General features: G+C 43.8%; 1 protein-coding gene across 3 annotated transcripts in view; it reads left to right on the top strand.

The window, feature by feature from the left end:
- TRPM4 (transient receptor potential cation channel subfamily M member 4) overlaps window positions 1-26,814 on the top strand; it is a 197,893-nt gene that overhangs the window by 70,591 nt on the left and 100,488 nt on the right. For all 3 annotated transcript variants that reach the window (XM_089671601.1, XM_089671600.1, XM_089671602.1), the window contains exon 3: window positions 21,726-21,903. In XM_089671601.1, the coding sequence (XP_089527727.1) occupies window positions 21,726-21,903 (178 nt within the window). The remainder of the gene's footprint in view (window positions 1-21,725; window positions 21,904-26,814) is intronic.

Below are 26,814 nucleotides of genomic sequence, written 5' to 3'. Positions count from 1 at the left end.
GTGGCGATGGAGACAGCAGCAATGGGAGGCCGTACAGGGACCCATGAGAGACTCTAGACTTGGCAGCAGCATGAGGAGGCGGTATATAGGGGCCCATGGCAGATTAGGGGCCTGGCAGCAGCTATGTGAGGCCCGTAATCTGCCTGCACCCTATGTCAAAAAATTAAACACACCAGCAGTGTGAAGAGACCTGAAAGTGGCACATGGCAGAGTGTGGCGATGGAGACAGCAGCAATGGGAGGCCGTACAGGGACCATGACAGACTCTGGACTTGGCAGCAGCATGAGGAGGCGGTATATAGGGGCCCATGGCAGATTAGGGGCCTGGCAGCAGCTATGTGAGGCCCGTAATCTGCCTGCACCCTATGTCAAAAAATTTAACACACCAGCAGTGTGAAGAGACCTGAAAGTGGCACATGGCAGCAGAGTGTGGCGATGGAGACAGCAGCAATGGGAGGCCGTACAGGGACCATGACAGACTCTGGACTTGGCAGCAGCATGAGGAGGCGGTATATAGGGGCCCATGGCAGATTAGGGGCCTGGCAGCAGCTATGTGAGGCCCGTAATCTGCCTGCACCCTATGTCAAAAAATTTAACACACCAGCAGTGTGAAGAGACCTGAAAGTGGCACATGGCAGAGTGTGGCGATGGAGACAGCAGCAATGGGAGGCCGTACAGGGACCCATGACAGACTCTGGACTTGGCAGCAGCATGAGGAGGCGGTATATAGGGGCCCATGGCAGATTAGGGGCCTGGCAGCAGCTATGTGAGGCCCGTAATCTGCCTGCACCCTATGTCAAAAAATTTAACACACCAGCAGTGTGAAGAGACCTGAAAGTGGCACATGGCAGCAGAGTGTGGCGATGGAGACAGCAGCAATGGGAGGCCGTACAGGGACCATGACAGACTCTGGACTTGGCAGCAGCATGAGGAGGCGGTATATAGGGGCCCATGGCAGATTAGGGGCCTGGCAGCAGCTATGTGAGGCCCGTAATCTGCCTGCACCCTATGTCAAAAAATTTAACACACCAGCAGTGTGAAGAGACCTGAAAGTGGCACATGGCAGCAGAGTGTGGCGATGGAGACAGCAGCAATGGGAGGCCGTACAGGGACCATGACAGACTCTGGACTTGGCAGCAGCATGAGGAGGCGGTATATAGGGGCCCATGGCAGATTAGGGGCCTGGCAGCAGCTATGTGAGGCCCGTAATCTGCCTGCACCCTATGTCAAAAAATTAAACACACCAGCAGTGTGAAGAGACCTGAAAGTGGCACATGGCAGAGTGTGGCGATGGAGACAGCAGCAATGGGAGGCCGTACAGGGACCATGACAGACTCTGGACTTGGCAGCAGCATGAGGAGGCGGTATATAGGGGCCCATGGCAGATTAGGGGCCTGGCAGCAGCTATGTGAGGCCCGTAATCTGCCTGCACCCTATGTCAAAAAATTTAACACACCAGCAGTGTGAAGAGACCTGAAAGTGGCACATGGCAGCAGAGTGTGGCGATGGAGACAGCAGCAATGGGAGGCCGTACAGGGACCCATGAGAGACTCTGGACCTAGCAGCAGCATGAGGAGGCGGTATATAGGGGCCTATGGCAGATTAGGGGCCTGGCAGCAGCTATAGGAGGCCCGTAATCTGCCAGCACCCTATGTCAAAAAATTAAACACACCAGCAGTGTGAGGAGACCTGAAAGTGGCACATGTTTGAGGCATGATTCATGGCGGATTTAGTCAGTTGTGTCAGGAACTGGTGGTTTGAAATCCAGACTAATCCACGCCTGATTCATTTTCACAAACGTGAGTCTCTCCACACTTTGGGTGGACAGTCGTGTCCTCCGCGGAGTTACAATACCTCCTGCCGCACTAAACACGCGCTCCGATGCCACGCTACTGGCCGGGCATGACAGCCTTTCAAGGGCAAATTCAGCTAGTTGGGGCCAAAGGTCAAGTTTCGTTGCCCAGTAGTCAAGGGGATTGTCTACCTCGGTTGGCAGGGTGCTGTCCAAGTAGGCCCAAGCCTGTTGTTTGAGCTCCTGCTCCAGGTCCACCTGATGCTGCTGCTGCTGCTGCGGCTGGTTAGTAGTTTCCTCACTGCGCTGGTGAAGAAAGCTACTCATCATCGACTGCAGACTGAGGCAGCCGCTGCTGGTGGAGCTGCCACTGCTCCTACCACCCCACCCCTCCCCTGCTGCCATGCCAGCGGAACGCGAGCGCACAGGGCCCACAGTGTCTGAGGATGGACGTTGGCGCACAAAGGCAGAGACCAACTGACTACATAGGTGGTTTTTATAGTACGTAATTTTGGCCTCCCTCTCAGCAGGTGTGAAAAAGGCCACCATTTTGGACCGGTAGCGAGGGTCCAACAAGGTGGACAGCCAAAAGTCATCCCTCTGTCTGATGGTTATTATTCGGCTGTCGCTACGCAAGCAACCGAGCATGCTATGGGCCATTTGTGCCAAGGAATGCGAGGGACTCCCTGCCTCCATCTCCACAGCATACTGCCACGGTGCGTCTGGGTCCTCTGTCTCCTCCTCCTCCTCCTCTACCAGATGCTCCTGCTCCTCCACTCCTGTCCGCTGAGTGGAAAAACCACCCATTTCACTCAATAATTCCTGAGCACAAATGTCCTCCTCTACCTCCTCCTCTTCTTCCTGTCCTGCCCCCACAGGGGTCATGTGGCGTTGAGATCTGTGCGCCACGTCTACCGCACCCTGACCAGCCATTGTTAACAGCATTTGTTCCAGGACGTGCAACAGAGGAATGACGTCGTTCATCCCATAGTCCTGCCGACTCACGAATAGCGTGGCCTCCTCAAAGGGCCTGAGCAAGCGGCAGGTGTCACGCATGAGCTGCCAATGGCTGACATCTAAGTTACACAGGGGAGTACCTTTATCCGCTTGTAACATCAGGAAATCGGTGATGGCCTTTCGCTGCTCGTAAAGGCGGTCTAACATGTGTAGGGTTGAATTCCACCTTGTTGCAACGTCGCAGATCAGGCGATGCTGTGGAATTCCGTTCTGCCGCTGCAGCTCAATGAGGGTGTTCTTTGCGGTGTAGGAATGGCTGAAATGCATGCACAGTTTACGTGACATTTTAAGGATGTCTTGCAGTGGGATGGTGGATTTTAGGAACCGCTTGACAACCAGATTGAACACGTGAGCCATGCATGGCGCATGGCACAACCTTCCTTGACGCAGAGCAGACACCATGTTCTTTCCGTTGTCAGTCAACATGGTTCCGATTTTTAGTTTGCGCGGAGACAGCCATCTGTCGATTTCTCTGTTCATTACACTCAGCAGTTCCTCCCCTGTGTGACTACGTTCGCCAAGGCATACCAGGTGCAGCACAGCGTGACACCGTTGCGCCCTGCACATGTGATATGCCGGTCGGGTAATGGGACTTGGCACGGGGGTGGCGGCTGAGGACACGGCGGAAAAAGAGGTGGTAGAGGCGGACATGCTTGCTGGACCAAGGACGTGCAAACGTGGAGGCAAAAGCGTCGTGACCTGTCCAAGTTGCTGGTGCGGCTGTGCCGGCACCACGTTCACCCAGTGGGCCGTAAATGACATGTACTGTCCCTGACCGTAGTTACAGCTCCACACGTCGGCGCTGCCGTGCACTTTGGCAGAGACCGACATGCTCAAAGACTGGCCCACCATCTCTTCTACATGTGAATGCAGGGCTGGCACTGCCTTTTGGGCAAAGAAATGACGGCTTGGCACTCTCCACCGCGGCGCGGCACAAGCCATCATTTCTCGGAAAGGTGCTGAGTCCACCAGTTGGAAAGGGAGGGACTGCAGCACCAGCAACTTGGACAGGAGGACGTTCAGCTTTTGCACCGTCGGGTGCGTGCTCGCAAACTGTTGTCTCTTGGATACGGATTCCAAGAAAGACTGTTGACGGAATCCGAGAAGAGGAGTAGCAGGAGAAGGAGCATCTGAACGAGCGGAAGATGCCAATGAGCGACAACTCCCCTCAGCAGAGGTGTTGGAGCCTTGACTGGCTGATAGAGGGCGATTGACGACGTCGGGTGACGGAGCAAGTAACGGAGCGGGTGATGGAGCGGGGGCTGGGGCAGGCAGAACCGCCGTATGTTTATCACGGTTTTCCCAGGCCACCGAATGGTGACGCTGCATATGCTGACGCAACGCTGTAGTCCCAACATGGGCCCCCTGGCCACGCTTGCATTTCTGGCCACATAGTCGACATACGGCTACGTTTACTTCCTCGGGCGGCTTGAGGAAAAATTGCCACACCACCGAGTAGGAAACTTTGCCCCCGCTACTCTTCACTGGCTGACTGCTACTTCCTCCGTGCGCACCGGCACCACTACTGGCCGTGGTGGTAGGCTGCAGTGGAGCTGGTGCTCTACTCCGTGGACGTTTGGCTCCACTGACACTGATGCGACCCTGCTGCTGTCTCCTGGGCAACCCACCGACTGTTTTGCTCGCTGCCAAGCTGCCACCCTCTTCTCCTGATGATGCGGAAGAAATTGCCTGATGACGACGAGGCTGCCAAGTGCGATCAACCTCCTCATCATCAAGTAGGGTCTCCGCCTCACTACTAGCCCCCTCGGCTGCGTCTGGGTCAGGAGACAGACCTGTCTCTAGACCGGCTACCGAGCCACTCTCCTCGCCAGTACTTGTTCGCTTGGCTGCTGAAAAGGCCGATGTCTCCCCCCGTTCCTGACCGCCCTCTGTTAGCTCTTCCTCACTGTACAGTGGGGCTGAGCCCACAGCATGCGATACTTCGCTTGGTGAGGGAACAGCAAAGGACAGGGGCAGGTAGAGGACACGTGATTTCAGTGGGCTTGGTCCCGGGCCATGCCAACTAACGGTTGTGTCTGACGTACCCACCGACCGTTGGCTGTAGGTGTCAGAGGTGACCTGGGAAGAGGAAGACGACCGAGCCAACCAATCAATGACGGCAGGGTTGTCGGTGGAGACACGACCGCTGGATGACACCGGGAGCACTGGCCTCTGGCTGCGAATACTGCTGCCTCGACCCCTTCCTCTGCTGCCACGTCTGCTCGCTCCTAAAACATTGCCTCCTCTGCCACTCCTCTGCATGTTGTCTGACATACTATTTAATTCAACGATTAGGTGTCCCTGAGTAACAATTCTCTGGCACTCAGTAACAATTCTGTCTGTCCCTGAGTATGAATTCTGTGGCCCTGAGTAACAATTCTGTGTCTGTGCGAGTAACAATTTTGTGTCTGTGCGAGTAACAATTCTCTGGCACTCAGTAACAATTCTGTCTGTCCCTGAGTAACAATTCTCTGGCACTCAGTAACAATTCTGTCTGTCCCTGAGTAACAATTCTCTGGCACTCAGTAACAATTCTGTCTGTCCCTGAGTATGAATTCTGTGGCCCTGAGTAACAATTCTGTGTCTGTGCGAGTAACAATTCTGTGTCTGTGCAAGTAACAATTTTGTGTCTGTGCGAGTAACAATTCTCTGGCACTCAGTAACAATTCTGTCTGTCCCTGAGTAACAATTCTCTGGCACTCAGTAACAATTCTGTCTGTCCCTGAGTAACAATTCTCTGGCACTCAGTAACAATTCTGTCTATCCCTGAGTATGAATTCTGTGGCCCTGAGTAACAATTCTGTGTCTGTGCGAGTAACAATTCTGTGTCTGTGCAAGTAACAATTTTGTGTCTGTGCGAGTAACAATTCTCTGGCACTCAGTAACAATTCTGTCTGTCCCTGAGTAACAATTCTCTGGCACTCAGTAACAATTCTGTCTGTCCCTGAGTAACAATTCTCTGGCACTCAGTAACAATTCTGTCTGTCCCTGAGTAACAATTCTCTGGCACTCAGTAACAATTCTGTCTGTCCCTGAGTAACAATTCTCTGGCACTCAGTAACAATTCTGTCTGTCCCTGAGTAACAATTCTCTGGCACTCAGTAACAATTCTGTCTGTCCCTGAGTATGAATTCTGTGGCCCTGAGTAACAATTCTGTGTCTGCGCGAGTAACAATTCTGTGTCTGTGCAAGTAACAATTTTGTGTCTGTGCGAGTAACAATTCTCTGGCACTCAGTAACAATTCTGTCTGTCCCTGAGTAACAATTCTCTGGCACTCAGTAACAATTCTGTCTGTCCCTGAGTAACAATTCTCTGGCACTCAGTAACAATTCTGTCTGTCCCTGAGTAACAATTCTCTGGCACTCAGTAACAATTCTGTCTGTCCCTGAGTATGAATTCTGTGGCCCTGAGTAACAATTCTGTGTCTGTGCGAGTAACAATTCTGTGTCTGTGCAAGTAACAATTTTGTGTCTGTGCGAGTAACAATTCTCTGGCACTCAGTAACAATTCTGTCTGTCCCTGAGTAACAATTCTCTGGCACTCAGTAACAATTCTGTCTGTCCCTGAGTAACAATTCTCTGGCACTCAGTAACAATTCTGTCTATCCCTGAGTATGAATTCTGTGGCCCTGAGTAACAATTCTGTGTCTGTGCGAGTAACAATTCTGTGTCTGTGCAAGTAACAATTTTGTGTCTGTGCGAGTAACAATTCTCTGGCACTCAGTAACAATTCTGTCTGTCCCTGAGTAACAATTCTCTGGCACTCAGTAACAATTCTGTCTGTCCCTGAGTAACAATTCTCTGGCACTCAGTAACAATTCTGTCTGTCCCTGAGTATGAATTCTGTGGCCCTGAGTAACAATTCTGTGTCTGTGCGAGTAACAATTCTGTGTCTGTGCAAGTAACAATTTTGTGTCTGTGCGAGTAACAATTCTCTGGCACTCAGTAACAATTCTGTCTGTCCCTGAGTAACAATTCTCTGGCACTCAGTAACAATTCTGTCTGTCCCTGAGTAACAATTCTCTGGCACTCAGTAACAATTCTGTCTGTCCCTGAGTAACAATTCTCTGGCACTCAGTAACAATTCTGTCTGTCCCTGAGTAACAATTCTCTGGCACTCAGTAACAATTCTGTCTGTCCCTGAGTATGAATTCTGTGGCCCTGAGTAACAATTCTGTGTCTGTGCGAGTAACAATTCTGTGTCTGTGCAAGTAACAATTTTGTGTCTGTGCGAGTAACAATTCTCTGGCACTCAGTAACAATTCTGTCTGTCCCTGAGTAACAATTCTCTGGCACTCAGTAACAATTCTGTCTGTCCCTGAGTAACAATTCTCTGGCACTCAGTAACAATTCTGTCTGTCCCTGAGTAACAATTCTCTGGCACTCAGTAACAATTCTGTCTGTCCCTGAGTAACAATTCTCTGGCACTCAGTAACAATTCTGTCTGTCCCTGAGTAACAATTCTCTGGCACTCAGTAACAATTCTGTCTGTCCCTGAGTATGAATTCTGTGGCCCTGAGTAACAATTCTGTGTCTGCGCGAGTAACAATTCTGTGTCTGTGCAAGTAACAATTTTGTGTCTGTGCGAGTAACAATTCTCTGGCACTCAGTAACAATTCTGTCTGTCCCTGAGTAACAATTCTCTGGCACTCAGTAACAATTCTGTCTGTCCCTGAGTAACAATTCTCTGGCACTCAGTAACAATTCTGTCTGTCCCTGAGTATGAATTCTGTGGCCCTGAGTAACAATTCTGTGTCTGTGCGAGTAACAATTCTGTGTCTGTGCAAGTAACAATTTTGTGTCTGTGCGAGTAACAATTCTCTGGCACTCAGTAACAATTCTGTCTGTCCCTGAGTAACAATTCTCTGGCACTCAGTAACAATTCTGTCTGTCCCTGAGTAACAATTCTCTGGCACTCAGTAACAATTCTGTCTGTCCCTGAGTAACAATTCTCTGGCACTCAGTAACAATTCTGTCTGTCCCTGAGTAACAATTCTCTGGCGCTCAGTAACAATTCTGTCTGTCCCTGAGTATGAATTCTGTGGCCCTGAGTAACAATTCTGTGTCTGTGCGAGTAACAATTCTGTGTCTGTGCAAGTAACAATTTTGTGTCTGTGCGAGTAACAATTCTCTGGCACTCAGTAACAATTCTGTCTGTCCCTGAGTAACAATTCTCTGGCACTCAGTAACAATTCTGTCTGTCCCTGAGTAACAATTCTCTGGCACTCAGTAACAATTCTGTCTGTCCCTGAGTATGAATTCTGTGGCCCTGAGTAACAATTCTGTGTCTGCGCGAGTAACAATTCTGTGTCTGTGCAAGTAACAATTTTGTGTCTGTGCGAGTAACAATTCTCTGGCACTCAGTAACAATTCTGTCTGTCCCTGAGTAACAATTCTCTGGCACTCAGTAACAATTCTGTCTGTCCCTGAGTAACAATTCTCTGGCACTCAGTAACAATTCTGTCTGTCCCTGAGTAACAATTCTCTGGCACTCAGTAACAATTCTGTCTGTCCCTGAGTAACAATTCTCTGGCACTCAGTAACAATTCTGTCTGTCCCTGAGTAACAATTCTCTGGCACTCAGTAACAATTCTGTCTGTCCCTGAGTAACAATTCTCTGGCACTCAGTAACAATTCTGTCTGTCCCTGAGTAACAATTCTGTCTGTCCCTGAGAATGAATTCTGTGGCCCTGAGTAAGAATTCTCTGGCACTCAGTAACAATTCTGTCTGTCCCTGAGTAACAATTCTCTGGCACTCAGTAACAATTCTGTCTGTCCCTGAGTAAAAATTCTGTGGCCCTAATAACGTTTCTGTGGCCCTAAGTAACAATTCTGTCTGTCCCTGAGTATGAATTCTGTGGCCCTAACTAGCGTTTCTTTGTCCCTAAATAACGATTCTGTGGCCCTCATTAACAAGTCTGTGTCCCTGAGTAATGGTTCTCTGTCCCTAAGTAACTTCTCTCTGTCCCCAATTCTCGTTTCTGTGGCCCTAACTCTGTCCCTGTCCCTAGTACAGAGCGGTCTGCCTCTGTTCAATGACTGCAGGCAAATGAAGATTTCCAAAATGGCCGCTATATATACCTCGACCATTACACAGTGCTGGCTGGCTGGCTGCTGATTGGCTGATGCGATCACATGTCGTTGAGGAATGCATTATGGGGCAGCGCGCCTTGTCTGCGCGCCTTCCCCGACATCCCCGCTCCGTCGCCGCACATGTCAGCCGCCATTTTCGGAAAAATTTCGATTCGCGCGTCCGAATTAGGCTGTTTTTCGGATTCGGCACGAATCGAAATTTTTCCGATATTCGACTCGAATTCCACTTCGGATACTTCGATTCGCTCATCTCTAGTAGTGATAGCAGAATTCAGACTTTACTTGTGTGGCTTAAATTACAAACATACAGAGCACATTTCACAGCAGACAGATTACTTCCTGAAGAGATGATAGAGAAAGGAGAGGAACAAACAAGTTTTCAGATATACACAACTAGTAACCTTTCGTGTACAGTGCCATCTACTGGTCAAGTGATATTAACACAGAATACTGTATATAGTACATTATAGTACATGCTGTTGCATTCCCAACAAGTATTTAGCGGAGCTGATCGGGGGGGGGTCTGCACATGATCTTTGTTTTTTTTGGTTTTTTTTAAATTCCTCTGTGAATGAGAAACTACAAGTCCCAACAGCCTCAGCAGCTGTCAGCTTGTAGTTCTCAATTATTGAGTGGGTGGGTGTTTTGTACCCTTCTCCAAAATGTTTAGTATGAAAGCCACTCACAGCTTTTAAAGAGAAAAGTGAAAAACATTGGAAGTAAAAAGTAAAAAATGCTTACCTTACAGTGTGACTTCTGTTGTTCACTCAGGTGAGGAGGATATCACTGGGCGCCTGCCTCCTATGGGGATGCACAATAAAAAAAGCTCTTTCTCTTAGGATTTGGGATATAGTTTTCTTAGTAACCTAGGGAAAAGACCCAGATATGTCACCGTTACCTACAGGAAGCAGACCCTTATAAGGGTGGAAGTTATTGAGGTTGGCATCAGCAGCTTTTTTTGCAACAGTACAGACATGAAAACAATTGGTGATTAAGCATTTAGTTATCCCCTGATCAGTTCAGCAATGTAATAGTTTGCCCAGGTAACATCCCAGGCATAGAGACAGTGGTCAAATTAAATATGCTCACCATTGGTTTCATTCATGTTTGCTAGTTTCTGAAGGCCTGATAGACCAATTTTTTATTGAAGATAGTTTCTTGGCAGGTTTGGAGAGGCCCATAAAGGGTAAACCTAATAAAAAGTGAATAGGATCAAATGGGATGTGAACCTACAAAAGATGCAGTAAAAGGCTTAGCACCTCTCTCCAGAAAGGTTCAATGTGTCAGCAAAGCCAGAAAATGTGAAAGAATACCAATTTCCTTGCCACATTGGCAGCAGACAGGAGAAACATTGGGATTACGAGCGTGGAGGAGCTCAGGGGTCCTGTTCCAAAACATGAAAGCTTTATAGGTATTTCCTTATATACCACACATTTAGAAGATCTGGAGGTGGACTCCCAAATTTTACTCCAGTGATCTAGGGGAAAATCTTGTTGGAGGATTTGGGGCCATTTCCACATATAGAAATGTAGGTCTGTAGATAGTGTTTAAGTGTCTTGTAATAGCTTGTATATGGTGGAGATTAGGCCCCATTGGCAAGGACCCTGAATGCAAATGCGTTCAAAGTGAGTAGGCTTCTCTAGAGTCAGGGAGGGGATTTTGAGGAGAAAAAGGTTATATCTGCAAGTAAACATAATGCTGTTGAGGAGATATTTGTGTAGCTTTTTGTAACTCTGTAAAATATTTAAGCTTCCAAGACACTGGGTGCACCAGATGTCTTAGTTAAAATAAATTTGCTTTAGCCCAGGGGCTTATATGGGTAGGGGTTAAGCTATCAGGAAGATTAGGGTTAAATATGATATTGGCTAAAGGTGAACAAGGGGAGGACAGAGAGAATCTACCTCCACAACGCCTCCATATTAACAATGTAAATTGCATTGGCCCAAGCAGTCGGTGTTTTATGTGGGGAAAATTTCAGTGGAAGTCATAGACCAGAGTAGGGAGCAGGGGTGTAGTGGATGTAGCTGTGCCCATTCAATCTCGGACCATTTACTGGGGGGGCGTTGGGAAGACCAAGAAATGATAATGCAGAGGTATGTAGCCAAATATTATTTCACAAGGTCTGGAGACCCTAGGCCTAGTAGAACTGTGCGGGCAATTCAGTGAGATTTATTATGCCAGATGAATTGGAGGAAAGATTTCTGAAGGGAACATAGCTTGGACATGGACATGGGGATAGGCACTGGAAGTGTCTCACACAAGTACAATAGTTTGGGCAGTATGGTCATTTTAAGTACATTAATCCTTCCCAGGAAGGAGATGGTAAGCTTGTCCCAAGATTTCAAAGATTGAGTAATGGTTTGGAAAAGGAGTGGAAAATTAGCTTCATAAAGGGAATGATAGGAGGAGGTGAGGTTGGTACCTAGGTAACTCAGAGAGTGGGAATGTGAGATGGGGAAACAACTTTCATTGTTTGAACACTGATTGAAGTAAATTAAAAACATTCTGACTGACATTCTGCAGTTTAGCCACAAGATGTCACTGGTTTTTTTTCTAACACAGCCTCAGACTGCATAGAGATTTCTATATTCATGAAGGGGTGGGGCTTTGAGACTTGGAGAGTGAACAGGAAAAAAGAAGGGTAGCCATGCTTGAGAGAGAAGATGGCTGAGTGATCTGAGAATCCATCGCCATCCAGCTGTGAGGATGGCCCTCCGTAATCAGAAATTCACTTGAGTGAAGCTGATGGTGTTGAAGACGCTAACCCTGTTCAAAGAAAGGAAGATTTGCTGCCAGGAAGCTGATGAGGACAGAGGAGCAAAGCAACATATACTGCTGATGACATCGCATGCTTAGCGGAGAGTCATCTGTTCTGTTCAGAGTCACCAGCGGATGAAAAGCAGACCCGGGTCGGTAAGATCGTGCACGCACCTCATTTCAGTGTTGGTGCCTATAGGACTGAGACAGGCCTATAGTTAGTTAGTTAGGGTCTCTGTTTGTGTCAGGCCACAAGTGTTGTTACTGATCATTGGAATGACTCCACAACTTAAAGTGACATTTCACATTGGAGAGCTGATAAAATCCTACAAACTCAAGCCAGACTGGCGTTTTGCTCAGAAGGAATACTCAGGCACGTGCCACAGGACCAGTTACGGGAGGGGGAATACTGTAGATTTCTGTAAGATTGTAAGCTGTTGTGCTGCACCACAGGCTAGCCCATACCATACACCCATACACTGATTCTTGTTCTTTTAGGGTAATAACAGGTAAGGTGTGGCAGCTTAGTTGTGCCCGCCAGTAGGTAAATTACTACACTTTCTACCTTCATCCATCAGAAGGCGCCGTGCTGTGCAGCCTTCTGATGGATGGGTCTCAGCCTTTGGGCTGAGTGTATGTAAATTTATTGTATATTCCAGCATTTGTGGTTTTGTTTATTTGCCACATCTAAGTAAAATTCTGTTGTGACAAAAGCGTTGGGGTTGCTTTCCTCGTTCGTGACTTCACTGTATCCTGGGGAGCCCACCCCGGTACACGGCTTACAACTACACCAGCGGTAGGGGTAATTTGACTTAAGGGAGGATAGGATGATGGGGGGTATGTGAAGTGGTAACGCTTCCATTTTAGAAGTGGTAACCTTATATCTAGAGATGAGCAAATTATTCAAAAATTTGATTCGGCTGATTCGCCGAATTTGAGGAAGAAATTTGATTCGATGCGAATTTATTCGCTGCGAATTTAACTTATAAAAAGGGTTTCTAGGCTTCAGAGAGCCTTTATATTAGTGCAGAACACTGTACCTTTAATTTAAATGCCCTTGGAGATGAGGAAGGAGAAGGAGAAGGAGAAGGATGAGAAGAAGAAGGATGAGAAGAAGAAGGATGAGAAGGAGAAGGAGAAGGTGAAGGATGAGAAGGAGAAGGATGAGAAGAAGAAGGAGAAGGATGAGAAGAAGGAGAAGGAGAAGGATGAGAAGAAGGAGAAGGATGAGAAGAAGGAGAAGGAGAAGGATGAGAAGAAGGAGAAGGATGAGAAGAAGGAGAAGGATGAGAAGAAGGAGAAGGATGAGAAGAAGGAGAAGGATGAGAAGAAGGAGAAGGATGAGAAGAAGGAGAATTCCAAGCTGGCAAAAAGTGTATCTGCAGAGCTCCGCTATTTCTTAGCGGAGCTCTGCAGATACACTTAGCGGAGCTCTGCAGATACACTTTTTGCCGGCTTGGAATTCTTCTTATTTTCATCCTACTTCTTCTTCTTCTTCTTCTTCATCCTCATCCTCAGAAGAAGAACAGGATGAGGATGAAGAAGAAGAAGAAGAAGTAGGATGAAAATAAGAAGAATTCCAAGCCGGCAAAAAGTGTATCTGCAGAGCTCCGCTAAGTGTATCTGCAGAGCTCCTCTATTTCTGTCAGTTCTCTGACATTCACATTTACAGAGGTTGAAACATTGTATCTATTTGTTTCCATAAATGGAAACAAATAGATACAATGTTTCAACCGCTGTAAATGTGAATGTCAGAGAACTGTCAGAAATAGCGGAGCTCTGCAGATACACTTAGCGGAGCTCTGCAGATACACTTTTTGCCGGCTTGGAATTCTTCTTATTTTCATCCTACTTCTTCTTCTTCTTCTCCTTCTTCATCCTCATCCTCAGAAGAAGAAGAGGATGAGGATGAAGAAGAAGAAGAAGAAGTAGGATGAAAATAAGAAGAATTCCAAGCCGGCAAAAAGTGTACCTGCAGAGCTCCTCTATTTCTGACAGATACACTTTTTCCCGGCTTGGAATTCTTCTTATTTTCATCCTACTTCTTCTTCTTCTTCTTCATCCTCATCCTCTCCTTCTTCTGAGGATGAGGATGAAGAAGAAGAAGAAGAAGTAGGATGAAAATAAGAAGAATTCCAAGCCGGCAAAAAGTGTATCTGCAGAGCTCCGCTATTTCTGACAGTTCTCTGACATTCACATTTACAGCGGTTGAAACATTGTATCTATGTTTCCATTTATGGAAACAAATAAGATACAATGTTTCAACCGCTGTAAATGTGAATGTCAGAGAACTGTCAGAAATAGAGGAGCTCTGCAGATACACTTTTTGCCGGCTTGGAATTCTTCTTATTTTCATCCTACTTCTTCTTCTTCTTCTTCTTCTTCATCCTCATCCTCAGAAGAAGAATAATGAAAAGAAGAAGGAGAAGAATGAAAAGAAGGAGAAGAATGAAAAGAAGAAGAAGAATGAAAAGAAGAAGAAGATGAATGAAAAGATTCTAATTCTTCTTTTCATTCTTTTCATTCTTCTTCTTCTTTTCATTCTTCTTCTTCTTCTTTTCATTCTTCTTCTTCTTCTTTTCATTCTTCTTCTTCTTCTTCTTCTTCTTTTCATTCTTCTTCTTCTTCTTTTCATTCTTTTCATTCTTCTCATTCTTCTTTTCATTCTTCTCATTCTTCTTTTCATTCTTCTCATTCTTCTTCTTCTTTTCATTCTTCTTTTCATTCTTCTTCTTCTTCTTTTCATTCTTCTTCTTCTTCTTCTTCTTTTCATTCTTCTTTTCATTCTTCTTCTCATTCTTCTTTTCATTCTTCTTCTTTTCATTCTTCTTTTCATTCTTCTTCTTCTTTTCATTCTTCTTCTTCTTCTTCTTCTTCTTCTTTTCATTCTTCTTCTCATTCTTCTTTTCATTCTTCTTCTCATTCTTCTTTTCATTCTTCTTCTTTTCATTCTTCTTTTCATTCTTCTTCTCATTCTTCTTTTCATGAAGAATGAGAAGAATGAAAAGAAGAATGAAAAGAAGAAGAAGAAGAATGAGAAGAAGAAGAATGAAAAGAAGAAGAATGAAAAGAAGAATGAGAAGAATGAAAAGATTCTTCTTCTTCTTTTCATTCTTCCTCTTCTTCTTCTTTTCATTCTTCTTTTCATTCTTCTTTTCATTCTTCTTTTCATTCTTCTTTTCATTCTTCTTCTTCTTTTCATTCTTCTCATTCTTCTTTTCATTCTTCTTTTCATTCTTCTTCTCATTTTTCTTTTCATTCTTCTTCTTCTTTTCATTCTTCTTTTCATTCTTCTTCTCATTCTTCTTTTCATTCTTCTTTTCATAAAGAAGAATGAGAAGAATGAGAAGAAGAATGAGAAGAATGAAAAGAAGAAGAATGAAAAGAAGAATGAAAAGAAGAAGAAGAATGAAAAGAAGAAGAAGAATGAAAAGAAGAATGAGAAGAATGAAAAGATTCTTCTTCTTCTTTTCATTCTTCTTTTCATTCTTCTTCTTCTTTTCATTCTTCTTCTTCTTCTTTTTTTCATTCTTCTTTTCATTTTTCTCATTCTTCTTTTCATTCTTCTCATTCTTCTTCTCATTCTTCTTTTCATTCTTCTTCTCATTCTTCTTTTCATTCTTCTTCTTTTCATTCTTCTTTTCATGAAGAAGAAAAGAAGAATGAGAAGAAGAATAAGAAGAATGAAAAGAAGAAGAAGAATGAGAAGAAGAAGAAGAAGAAGAATGAAAAGGAGAATAAGAAGCAGAGGAATGAAAAGAAGAGGAATGAAAAGAAGAGGAATGAAAAGAAGAATGAAAAGAAGAATAAGAAGAAGAAGATTGAAAAGAAGAATGAAAAGAAGAAGAATGAAAAGAAGAATGAAAAGAAGAAGAAGAATGAAAAGAAGAAGAAGAATGAAAAGAAGAAGAAGAATGAAAAGAAGAAGAAGAATGAAAAGAAGAAGAATGAAAAGAAGAAGAATGAAAAGAAGAATGAGAAGAATGAAAAGATTCTTCTTCTTCTTCTTTTCATTCTTCTTTTCATTCTTCTTCTTCTTTTCATTCTTCTTTTCATTCTTCTCATTCTTCTTTTCATTCTTCTCATTCTTCTTCTCATTCTTCTTTTCATTCTTCTTCTCATTCTTCTTTTCATTCTTCTTCTTCTTTTCATTCTTCTTTTCATTCTTCTCATTCTTCTTTTCATTCTTCTTTTCATTCTTCTTCTTCTTTTCATTCTTCTTTTCATTCTTCTCATTCTTCTTTTCATTGTATCTGTTTTTATTCGGAAACATCTGTATCCTAAATGGAAACAAATAGATACAATGTTTCAAAGAATGAGAAGAATGAAAAGAAGAATGAAAAGAAGAAGAATGAAAAGAAGAACGAGAAGAAGAATGAAAAGAAGAATGAGAAGAATGAAAAGAAGAATGAAAAGAAGAAGTATTCCAGTACAGCAAAAAGTGTATCTGCAGAGAGCTCCGCTATTTCTGACAGTTCTCTGACAGTTCCTTCACATTTACAGCGGTTGAAACATTGTATCTGTTTCCGAATAAAAACATCTGTATCCTAAATGGAAACAAATAGATACAATGTTTCAACCGCTGTACATGTGAAGGAACTGTCAGAGAACTGTCAGAAATAGCGGAGCTCTCTGCAGGGACACTTTTGCCGGCTGATCGGGAAAAATCCGTTTCGCGCACCCGAAGTATGCTAATATTCGGATTCGCCGCGAATCGAATTTTTCCTGAAATTCGAAACGAATTCCACTTCGCCTGGTTCGATTCGCTCATCTCTACTTATATCCAGATAAGCACCAAAGAATTGGTGAGTGTGATGGAGAACAGGAAGAGTGGTATGGGGTTCTGTCAGGGGTTGGTAAAATATCATCTGAAAAAAGTTTAAATTCACAACTGTGGGCATGTATCCCATGAATATCATGATTGGATCTGATAGCTATTGCTATGGGCTCTAAGCAGAGGATAAATAGTAAAGGGGAAAGAGGGCATCCCTGGTGTGTTCTATTGGACATCTAAAATGTAGGAGATAAGTACGAAGCCAATTTGACCTGGGCAGAGGGAGTGGAATACAGGGCTTTCAAAGACTTTACAAATGGGCCACAGAAGCCAAATCTCTCCAAGGTTTGAAAAATATAAGGACAATCTAAACTGTCATATGCTTTTTGGGCATCTAAGCTTAAAAGAGTGGGTTTTGGGGACGTGTTGATGAGAACGACCAGGTCAATGGTCCTCCTAGTATTATCCGCTGTATGTCTAGCTGGGACAAATCCCACCTAGTCTCTGTGTATAATTTTGGAGATGCATTTGGCCAGTCTATTGGCTTTTTGTGAATAATTTGTAGTCAGAGTTCAACAAGGCTATGGGGCAATAATTATCTGGGAGAGCGTGGTCTTTGTCTGACTTCGGGATCACAGAGATGTATGAGTGCATAAAGTCATTCTGTGGGTGGGTCCCTTTTAGGAGAGCCTGAAACAGGTCAAGCAAAGGGGGGCTAAGATGCCAATCAATGATTTGTAATATGAGTAGGGAAGACCATCCGGTCTCAGGGGTTTGTGAGTGGGGAGGTTCCTAACATCTAGAAGTTCTTCCATAGAAACCTCTGCATTTAAAGAATTAACATTGGAAGGTGATAAACGGTGTATTGAGTCAAAAAAAGTGTTAAAAGCAGCCATCTGGAAAGGGGGATAAAAATCAGGAGTAAGGCAATTATAAAGCTTCTAGTAATATTCCTCAAATATTATAGCCATGGCATGTGGGTCATATGTGGGTGTGTCATCAGGCTGGTTTAAATGACCCTGGAGATAAGGGGGTGTTTGAGATTTGAGTTTATTCACTAGCATTCGGTGTGGTTTGTTGGAAAACTCATAAAATTTGTGCTTGGCCCAGGTAAGAGATTGAACTGTTTTATGTAGATCAAGAGCCCTGATTTGATCACGTATATAGGAAACCTTTTTTAACTGGGGTATAGAGGGCTTATTAAGCAATCGATGTTCCGCTATGGATAGTTGGCATAATAAGGATTGCCTGGCGTGGACAAATTTTTTCTTCAAACGAGCACCAATAGAGATACAGAGGCCTCCGATGACGGCCTTATGGGCTTCCCAAAGGTTAGAGGGTGAGGCTACTGTGCCAACATTTAAATGAAAATAAGTGTCCAAAACCTGGGACAGCTCCTTTCAAATCTGCTCTGTGCGCAGAAAGCTTTCATCAAAGCACCAGTGACAAATTCTAGGAGTGGATTTAGAGAGGATGAGAGCCAGTGATAATGAGGCATGATCTGACCATGTTATTGGGTTGATCTCCGAAGAGACTAGAGAGGGGATCATGGGGGTGGTGATAAAGAAGTGATCCAACCTAGACTACATGCTGCGTGGATTAGAGAAGAACGTACATTGCCTTTGGAGAGGGTGCTTAATCCTCCAGGCGTCAAAGAGGCGATGCTCCCTAATCAATTTGCGGAACACTCTAGATGTGGAGCATAGTCTCCTCGACGGAGTAGGGGTGAAGAGCACTCTTCTTCTGTCTTTATCAGGTGACATGACTAGGTTAAAATCTCCTCCAACTATCATACAAGGAGTTGATATCGAGCATAACTTGTCTAAAGTCTGAGAAAGAAATAACAACTGACCAGAGTTGGAAGCACACAAATTCAAAAGTACTAAAGGAGTATCAGCATACATACATTCCAATAGAACATAACGACCATGTGGGTCGACTCGAGAGGAGGAGACCCTCAGGGAGCAGTTTTTCCTGATCAAGATAGCTACTCTGGCTTTCCCAGAGGGATCAAAAGCTGAGTAGGATTGAGAGAAACTCCTGCTTAAAATGAGTTTATTGGATAAATATAATATCTGCTCCCAAAGATTTGAACTCCTTCAGAGCCATCCACTGTTTTTGGATAGAATTGAGCCCTTTGACATTATATGATAATAACCTTAGAGCCATTATGAGGCAATAATGGGTATGGTAGCTGTGCAACCTGAGTATACAAGGTAGATATCATCGATGAGAAAAGAAAGTTAACATAGGTGGAGAACCAGAATTAAATTATGACAACAGGCCTAACAATAACGAATGTGTCATAAAAAACGGGCTGTGTGGGATACAGCCGGAAGAGCAAAAAATGCTAAAGATATCATCAAAGATATAAACCCGAGGCATCTAGGATGACTCGATTTGTCAGGACTAGGAGCCTGACGTATAGAGGGGTAACACGGCAGCTGTCCCCAAATGACAGGTGCCTACTTTAGTTAACCTTGTAATGTCTATATTCAGGACATACATATGAATGAATACAAAGGTTGATAGGAAGTTCCTATTGTACACAAGAGAATGCAGGAGCATCATCTGGCATCCAGCTCTTGCGTGGCCTGGACGATGCACGTGGTTCCAATAAGGCCTCCTCTGGCAGGGGGGGAAGACCCAGTTGCTTGAAGAAGGTGTCGGCTTCATGTAAATCTCAAAGTAAAACTTGGGAATTGTCCTTGGAGACAACAAGCTTAAAAGGGAATCCCCACCGACAGGCAATATGGTGCTGTTGGAGATGAGCTGTAATTGGCCACAGAATGCACCTCTTGGCTAAAGTGATGGGGGATAGGTCGCTGAAAATCTCCAGTTTGTCCCCTTTGAATTCCAGGGAGGCTTTGTAGCGAGTAGAAATGAGCAAGGCTTCTTTGCTGTCAAAGTAATGAAAATGAATGATAACGTCTCTGGGCCTAGTATCCTCAGGAGGTTTTGGGCCTAAAGATCTGTGGGCTCGGTCCATACGCCAATCAATACCTGGGAACTTAGGGGCCACATTATTAAACAGAGACAGCAAATAACGTTTAAGTTGGGGGTCAGGGACCGATTCAGGGATGCCACGAACATTAATATTCTGGTGGCGTTCCCTGTTTTCCAAGTCCTCCTGTTGGAGCTGTAATTTAGTAATGGAATGTTTCAAATTCTCATTCTCTTCTTCCAAGACATGTATGTATTGCATTCATCAAATTTTGTTTCAAGATGGTCGGTGTGGTCCCCCAGTTGAGTTATCTCTCCCCTAAGCTCCTGAGCCAGTTTCGGCGGAGATAATACAGGTAATATTGTGTAGAAATACCTGTAATTTGTCCTCCAGTATGTCCACTGTCAGGTGGGGGTGTGGAGGCGTAGGAGGCTGAGTGGCTGGAGTGTCTGTGTCCGTCCTCACCATTTCAATAGGCACTGTGGAGCACTTGCTCGGGCCTCCGCAACTACTTGTGGCCGGGGATGCAGGCCTGGTAAAGAAGCATCAAGCATGGAAGGCCTCTGGTCCACAGGAGGTGGCGTGGGTAGTTTCCACCACCCGATTTTCCCATGTTTGAGCTTGCGGTCGTCCCGAGTCAAAAGAGAGCTCTCCCGGGTCTGTGGCAGCTGCAGAAGAGGATCAGGAGGCTTTTGCAGGATGAGGATCAGCAGAGCTCACCTGTTACACGTCCGCCATCTTAGGATGCCGTGCATGCACCCCCAGACCAATATATTTTTAATAAAGCTGGCCAATACATTTCTGCATGAACGTTGTACAAAAAATCTTATCAGTACATTTGATAAAACCGAAATTTCATTTGTTTGCAACATCGGATTTTGAAATGAATGGAATTTCCCAAACAAAATCACATTCCCTGTTAGAATTTTTTTTTTTTTTTTTTTTCATCCTACTCCTTTGAATTTCCTCATCACTACAGTTAAATGATCAGTTTGACCCCATTAGCGATTAGAAAATCATATAAATGTTCCGCAAATTTACATTTCCTTACAAAATTCTTCTACTATATGTCCAGCTTTAGAACTGAATTAATTCACCTTATCGACCCATTGGGGTTTATTTACTAAAGCTGGAGAGTCCAAAATCAGACTCCCTTCTGCATAGAAACCAATCAGCTTCTAACCTCAGCTTGTTCAATGAAGCTTTGGCAATGAAACCTGGAAGCTGATTGGTTTCTATGCAGAAGGGAGTCTGATTTTGGACTCTCCAGCTTTAGTAAATAAACCCCATTATGTCTGGTTGTTGGATGTGGGGAAAAAAGTAAAATTCTTTCAAATACATTTATTGGGTCTTAAATATTTTCAAGATCTCTCAGGTGACATAAAAGATTAGTTGGCTTAACATGGAATAGACAATAATGACATAAGCAATGTTCAGTATCAGCATTCCAGGCCTTTTGACACTGCTTGATTTTCAATTCTCTTCATTTTCTGAAGCTGAAAGTGTAAAGTTGGCCAGAGATGGGTAGAAATCGCTAAAAAATTTGCTTGCACTTGATAAAGATCTGTCGAACGAGCATGCGATTAAGCCATCATTGATACAATTTTTTTTCCTTCACTTGATGACATATTGGCATTCGTTTATAACATAAAAAGGTAATTTTTTTTTTTTGTCAATTGATTTCATGCACTCATGCGCATAATGATTTTTCGTGTTATTCCCAATTGATTCCACTACTTACATTTAAAAATCGTTCATTGACACTACAAAATTCCAACATGCCGGATTGTTTTTTTGCCAGAAATCTTTGCATTTTGAGAATCAAATTGAGCCCGCTAACATTTGGAAAGTCAAACAATCAAGCATTTTCAAGTATTTTTTTTTTACTATTTTCTACCCATCTATGGCCAGCTTTAGAGAACACTCCTATGGAAGTTAGTGAGCGAAGCCATGGTGTATTAGCCTAATTGTATTTATCAAATACCTTGGCTTATAAGATCCAATTCTTTGATCCAACCATCAGGGGGTTTGATCAGTCCTGATCTTTCATGGAAAATATGTAAACCTGATTTGAGAGCCCAACATCGGCATGGCTAAATAAATAAATATTTTTCCATGAGTTTAAAATATGCCTGAACCATTATTTACCAGTATCCTGGCAAAAAAAACACTTTCTACTAGTGCATGAAATACAGTAGAACGCTGACTTGGCTGAAAATGGACAACTAACATTACTCTGCTCCTTGTGACGTACAGTACTTCAGTAGCAAGGTCATGATAAATTTATGACAGAACAAGTGTATTTTCTCTTTACATTGTATTCATTCATTTATTTGTTTTATGACACAGAAAGGAAGAAATGTGCCAATGTGGTCTGGACAAGCAGAGTCATGTGTCAGTAGCCATGGAGGATAACTTTGGAGCAGCCATTGTGAGCACCTGGAACTCTGCAGATCATACGACAGAAGAGCCTACTGATGCTTATGGTGATATTGAATTTGTTGGTGCTGGGAAGAAACATAGCAAGGTGAGAATTCTTGTTAATTTCAGACATTGTCCCAGTAATATACTTTACAGTATATGTGTCCATCAAGACAGATTTTATACACTTTGATTGCCAGGCCCTCACTAATATCCTTTACACTTACAGAGGACACTGTACCAAAAAAAGAATGGGCTCCTTGCTGCTGATCTTTCACTACTTATGAATTTTCTGCGTTGTGTTTCCGTATGTAGGCAGACATTTTAGTAGACAAGAATGACTTGGTATTCCTGTGTCAGAGCTGTTCCTCCAATGACAGAGGAATTTTCAAGAAGCAATGAGAAGGGTTCAGAATTCACAGTTCCATAACAACCGAAGAAAAGACGTAGAAGGAGAGAGATCCTTGCACTACAGCTTTCTTGCTAGCAAAAGACAACAATGAGCAGCACAGTAGTAAATTTACAAATGTCACTCTAAATCATATGAGACTGGTAGTCAGTCAACAGTGCCTTAGATGATTTCACATTCTAGATATATATTAGGCACAAGAAAAACACTGCTATTTTTCATATGCATTCAAGGCAAAAGGTAGATATTTCAAGGTATTGCTTAGGCACCATTAAAATCTATATATTTTTCCTATAAGATAGCAAACCTTCACTTTTTTAATTGATTCATTTAAAAAATGGAAAGAACTCAGATTTCAAAATAAGATGTGGCATTCATGCTTGGAATAGATCTGTTAACTAGGAATGTAATTCTTCTCCTATGTTTGCCTATTTTACCCAAGCCTCCTTTACTAAGGACTTAATATTGACAATCTTTCAACAAGATTCTTGAATTTCTCAATTATGAGCATTATTCTAGTTAATGACTAAAACTCTAATAATTTGCAGTGCAGTCCCACATCAGGGCATACATCTAGGCCCCTATGAAAAGCTGCCTCAGGCCTGGAGATATTTCAGAGCTCCCAGGTAGTGATGCTTTTAAAAAGTTCAAAGGCACCAGAGGGAAATGGTGACTCAGCACAGTTGCATGAATAAAGGTGGGGCAGGAGGAGGCCAGAAAGAAGGTTGGGAGACTTGTGAGACTGCACAGCTGCCACATGACTGACACAAGATATAGTTTTATTTTCTGAAAAAAGGATTATTCATTCAGTGCTGACAGTGAAAGGTTTGAAACTTTTGCCCAATTTCTGATAATTTTCACATCCCCTTTACTGAACTCTTTCAGTATTTAACTTCATCATTTTATCAAACCCATAGTGAGAAACCTCCAAAGACCCTTACAAGATTTGAATCGATATGTAAATCCTTTGCAACCACTAAAGGCACCCTGTCTCTGATTTATGGGTCCTTGCGACCATCTAACAGAGGTGTTGCCTTCCTACCAATCTGGCAGACCACCTAAAAGTGCTCCCAGAATATTCAGATGTTGGAAAATTCATATAAGGTTCTCACTCACAGGTATTTTAAGCCAGGCGCATAGCTAAGTATGTTCCTGGATGGGATGCAGACCGAAGAAGACGTCCCTGTGTGGAGCTCCTGTGATCCTGCTCTCATCCTATGGTTATTTTCAGCCTTTCAGGGGTCTACCTCCTGGCACCAGAAGTTCCCCTCAGTGTGACTGTCTGCTTGATGCCATCCAAGCAGCGTTCCACCGAGCAAAGGGCAAGCGGCTGCCGCTGCTCCACGTGCTGACGCTTTCTTGGCCCTGAAGCTTCTTGTGGACATGGAGTAAGCTTCTGTAGCAGAGCCCCAGGTACCAACGTGCAGTCGGTCACCAGCGAGAAGATATCACCTTGATCCTGGCGATCCGTGGCGATTGAACACAGCAAGACCTCATTGCTGGTCAGGATAGATCATCTGGCTGAGAAGTGCAATCTGATCAGGAATGACCTGGATAAGATCAGGGGCTGCCTCACAGAATCAGAAGCCTGGGTATCAGAGGTTGAACACCGTACAGGACAACAGGCGACCATGTTTGCAGAATTACAGCAAACAGTTAAACTCCTGGTGGCAAAATAAGTTGAGATGCAACAATGCCTGGGTCCTTGGTCTCCCTAAAGGGGCAGAGGGTGAATGCCCGGAGGAGTTTGCAGAAACCTTCTTCAAAGATCTCCTGGATCTTTTTGATGTCTCCACCAATATGTAGCTGAATAGGCACACAGGGTTCCCGTTGGCCGCCTGACACCTGGGGCCCCTTCCTGGTGCAGTTTCTGAATGACCAGAACCAGGACTGCATGCTCACAGCAGCCAGGAACCATCAGAATCTACAATATGAAAATTTTCCCATCATGTTTTTTCCTGACTTCATGCATGATCTTCTAAAGAAGTGCAAGACCTTTACAGAGGTTCACCGTGGTCTCTGGGAACACAGCATCCAATGCAGTCTCCTGTACCCAAGCCATCTGCAGATCCAGCATGAGGGCACAACAAAATGTTTTCATACTCCAGCTGAGGCGGAAAACTAGCTTACCATGCTGTGGTAAGATCTGAGATTCCTGCTCTGCTAATACTTTACTGTTTTTGTGATTTCTAATTTGTTGGCTATGGAAGAGCAGCTTTGCCTCGGTTATTCCTATTTGGCTCCACTGACCTTACGGAGACATGCATTATCTGTTACCTGCCAGCTGTTGTTTTTGGGCACTTGCGCTTATTATCAGCTTGCTGACATTGTTTTGCTGCTGATGGGCTCTCTGCGGACCCTTTCCCCGGTTGGATTATCCTCTATACCTTGGGCTCCTGTATGTTGGGAGTGATCATACAGACACATGGCAGTTGCAGTACACTACAGAACCTTAATCAATCCCCCTTGCTTTTTACGGTGGGCTTTTTCTTGAACTTGCCAATAAAGCAGAAATCGTTTAGGCCGTGCATCGTAACATACAGTGTCTTCCGCAAACTGGGAAAACCAGGTGCTGTGCACAGCCTCCCATTGCCATGAATGGCTGTGCACAACTATACTCTAGTATAGGGCTTAAATTTTCAAGTCCTGAGCTACTAGCCAGGCCTTAGGAGTTACTCACCACCAGTTGCTCCACCCAACCGCTACCCTGCCGCGCCCTAATCCCTCCCTTAAACATGTCCTCGTAAATTCTCTCATTAAATGACACTGTTAAATGTTTTATGCAGAATACAGTTACAGAAATAATTATATACCCTCCTCCACCCCCTCCATAGCCATGTCCTCAATAAAAAAAAAGGGGTGAGAGAGAGCGGGGGAAGGGGGGCTAAAAAGGGGAGTGATTGGTATTTCTGCTACTCGCAATTATGGCACCATCCCCCCATAATTTGAGGTTATAATGAGCACACAACCCCCTTTGTCATTCACTCTCTCCTCTCACCGGACCGGACTCGTAGCACGCTTGCACAATCCACCCTGTGGCCCTCCCCATCCTTTCAAGAGCCTGTCATAGGACCTCCTAAGGACTCTGGGCCCTTGGGTAGTGTGTGAGTGCCTAAATGTCTGAAAGCTTATTCCCCCTCTGGTGCCGGCACCCTACTCCATATCCATCGGCTGTTTGATCAATCTGGCCCTCGCCCCCATGTTATTTCAACTCGCGGAATGCGAGCAGGCAAGTGGAAATTTCAAGGCCTGCTCTAGTATACGCCAGTGCTATTCTAAATGTGAGTATAGCGTAAGGATGTGATTGATCTGAGGGCAGCAATCACTTTTAGCTGTTGACCCGTCCATGGCAAACTGCTTTTTTGCTGCAAGGCTTTTCTTATAAAGTTGACTTTAGTTTCAGAGGGATGGTATCTTGGGATAGTCATTTCTTTTACTAGTATTATGGGGAGTTTTTTATGTTCATAGGACTTAGTTTTTGGCAGACTATACTGTTAATGCCAATAAAAACCTTAATAAAAAAGGTCACAATTGTATATTGCATAGAGTTTACCACACCACAAAACACCTCCAGTCTCTATGACCTTTATTCAACATGCAGATTAGATTAAAGTGGTGTTCTCCTTCTTTTAAGTAGACAATTTAAATTTTATAGACCTTGAACTGATTTGATAGATCTAGACTTGTTAAAGTTGAATTCCAGGAATTCCTCTCCTTTGTAAGTAGTGAAGGGATACTTAAAGTAAAGTTCAAGGTGCATTACACCTCCTTGTTGGAAATATGTTGTTATAAAATATATTTATGGAATATAAGTGTGTGTGTGCATATATGTATGTGTGTATGTATGTATATATATATATAATTTTTTTGGGCAGCAGAGGGGAGGGACAGGTATAGTTGCTCTTCTCACAGTTCAGAGTGTATTCTCCAGCAAAGCTATAAACTTGTCATACTTAAGGTGATTGTAAACCCTCACTGTAAAACAACCAATTCAGTTTAAAATAAAAAAAAAATGTAAAATATTTGTGTATAGATATAAAAGACATTATAAACACTTTTTCCCCCTTTTTGTTATAAAGGATCACATTCCCTTTATTCGCAGCTGCATAAGAGCAGGAGGAGGAGAAACACCAGAACAATGATCTTCCCAGTAAATGGCTGTATGGGGGACAGTACAAACTATACAGTACAAAGGGACAGTATACTTTTTCATACAAGTACATGGTACAGCAGGCACATATCAGGAATATGAAATCTTGGGTTTACATATTTTTTTATAATCGAGATAAGCCCACGAGGTGTCATGCACCTCAATGGACTTAAGTGATAAGGGGCATTTACTAAATCTGGAGCATGCAAAATCTGGTGCAGCTCTGCATAGAAATTAATCCGCTTCCAGATTTTATTGTGAAAGACTAATTGAACACACTGAAGTTGGAAGCTGATTGGCTACTGTGCACAGGTGCACCAGATTCTACATGCTCTAGTTTTAGTAAATCCCCCTTATAGTGAGCCTTCACTTTTTACAAAGGAGCTCAGCTCCTGGAATTCAGCTTTTAAGAGCTTATTTTAAATTTTGTTTCTTATTTTTAGATTTTTTATTTGTTC

The sequence above is a fragment of the Staurois parvus genome, unplaced genomic scaffold, assembly GCF_062004578.1.
Source record: "Staurois parvus isolate SC_StPar_1 unplaced genomic scaffold, SC_StPar_1.0 ptg000108l, whole genome shotgun sequence".
Lineage (NCBI taxonomy): Eukaryota > Metazoa > Chordata > Amphibia > Anura > Ranidae > Staurois > Staurois parvus.
The sequence above is the reverse complement of the archived record's forward strand: the minus strand, read 5'-3'. Positions and strand labels throughout refer to the sequence as shown.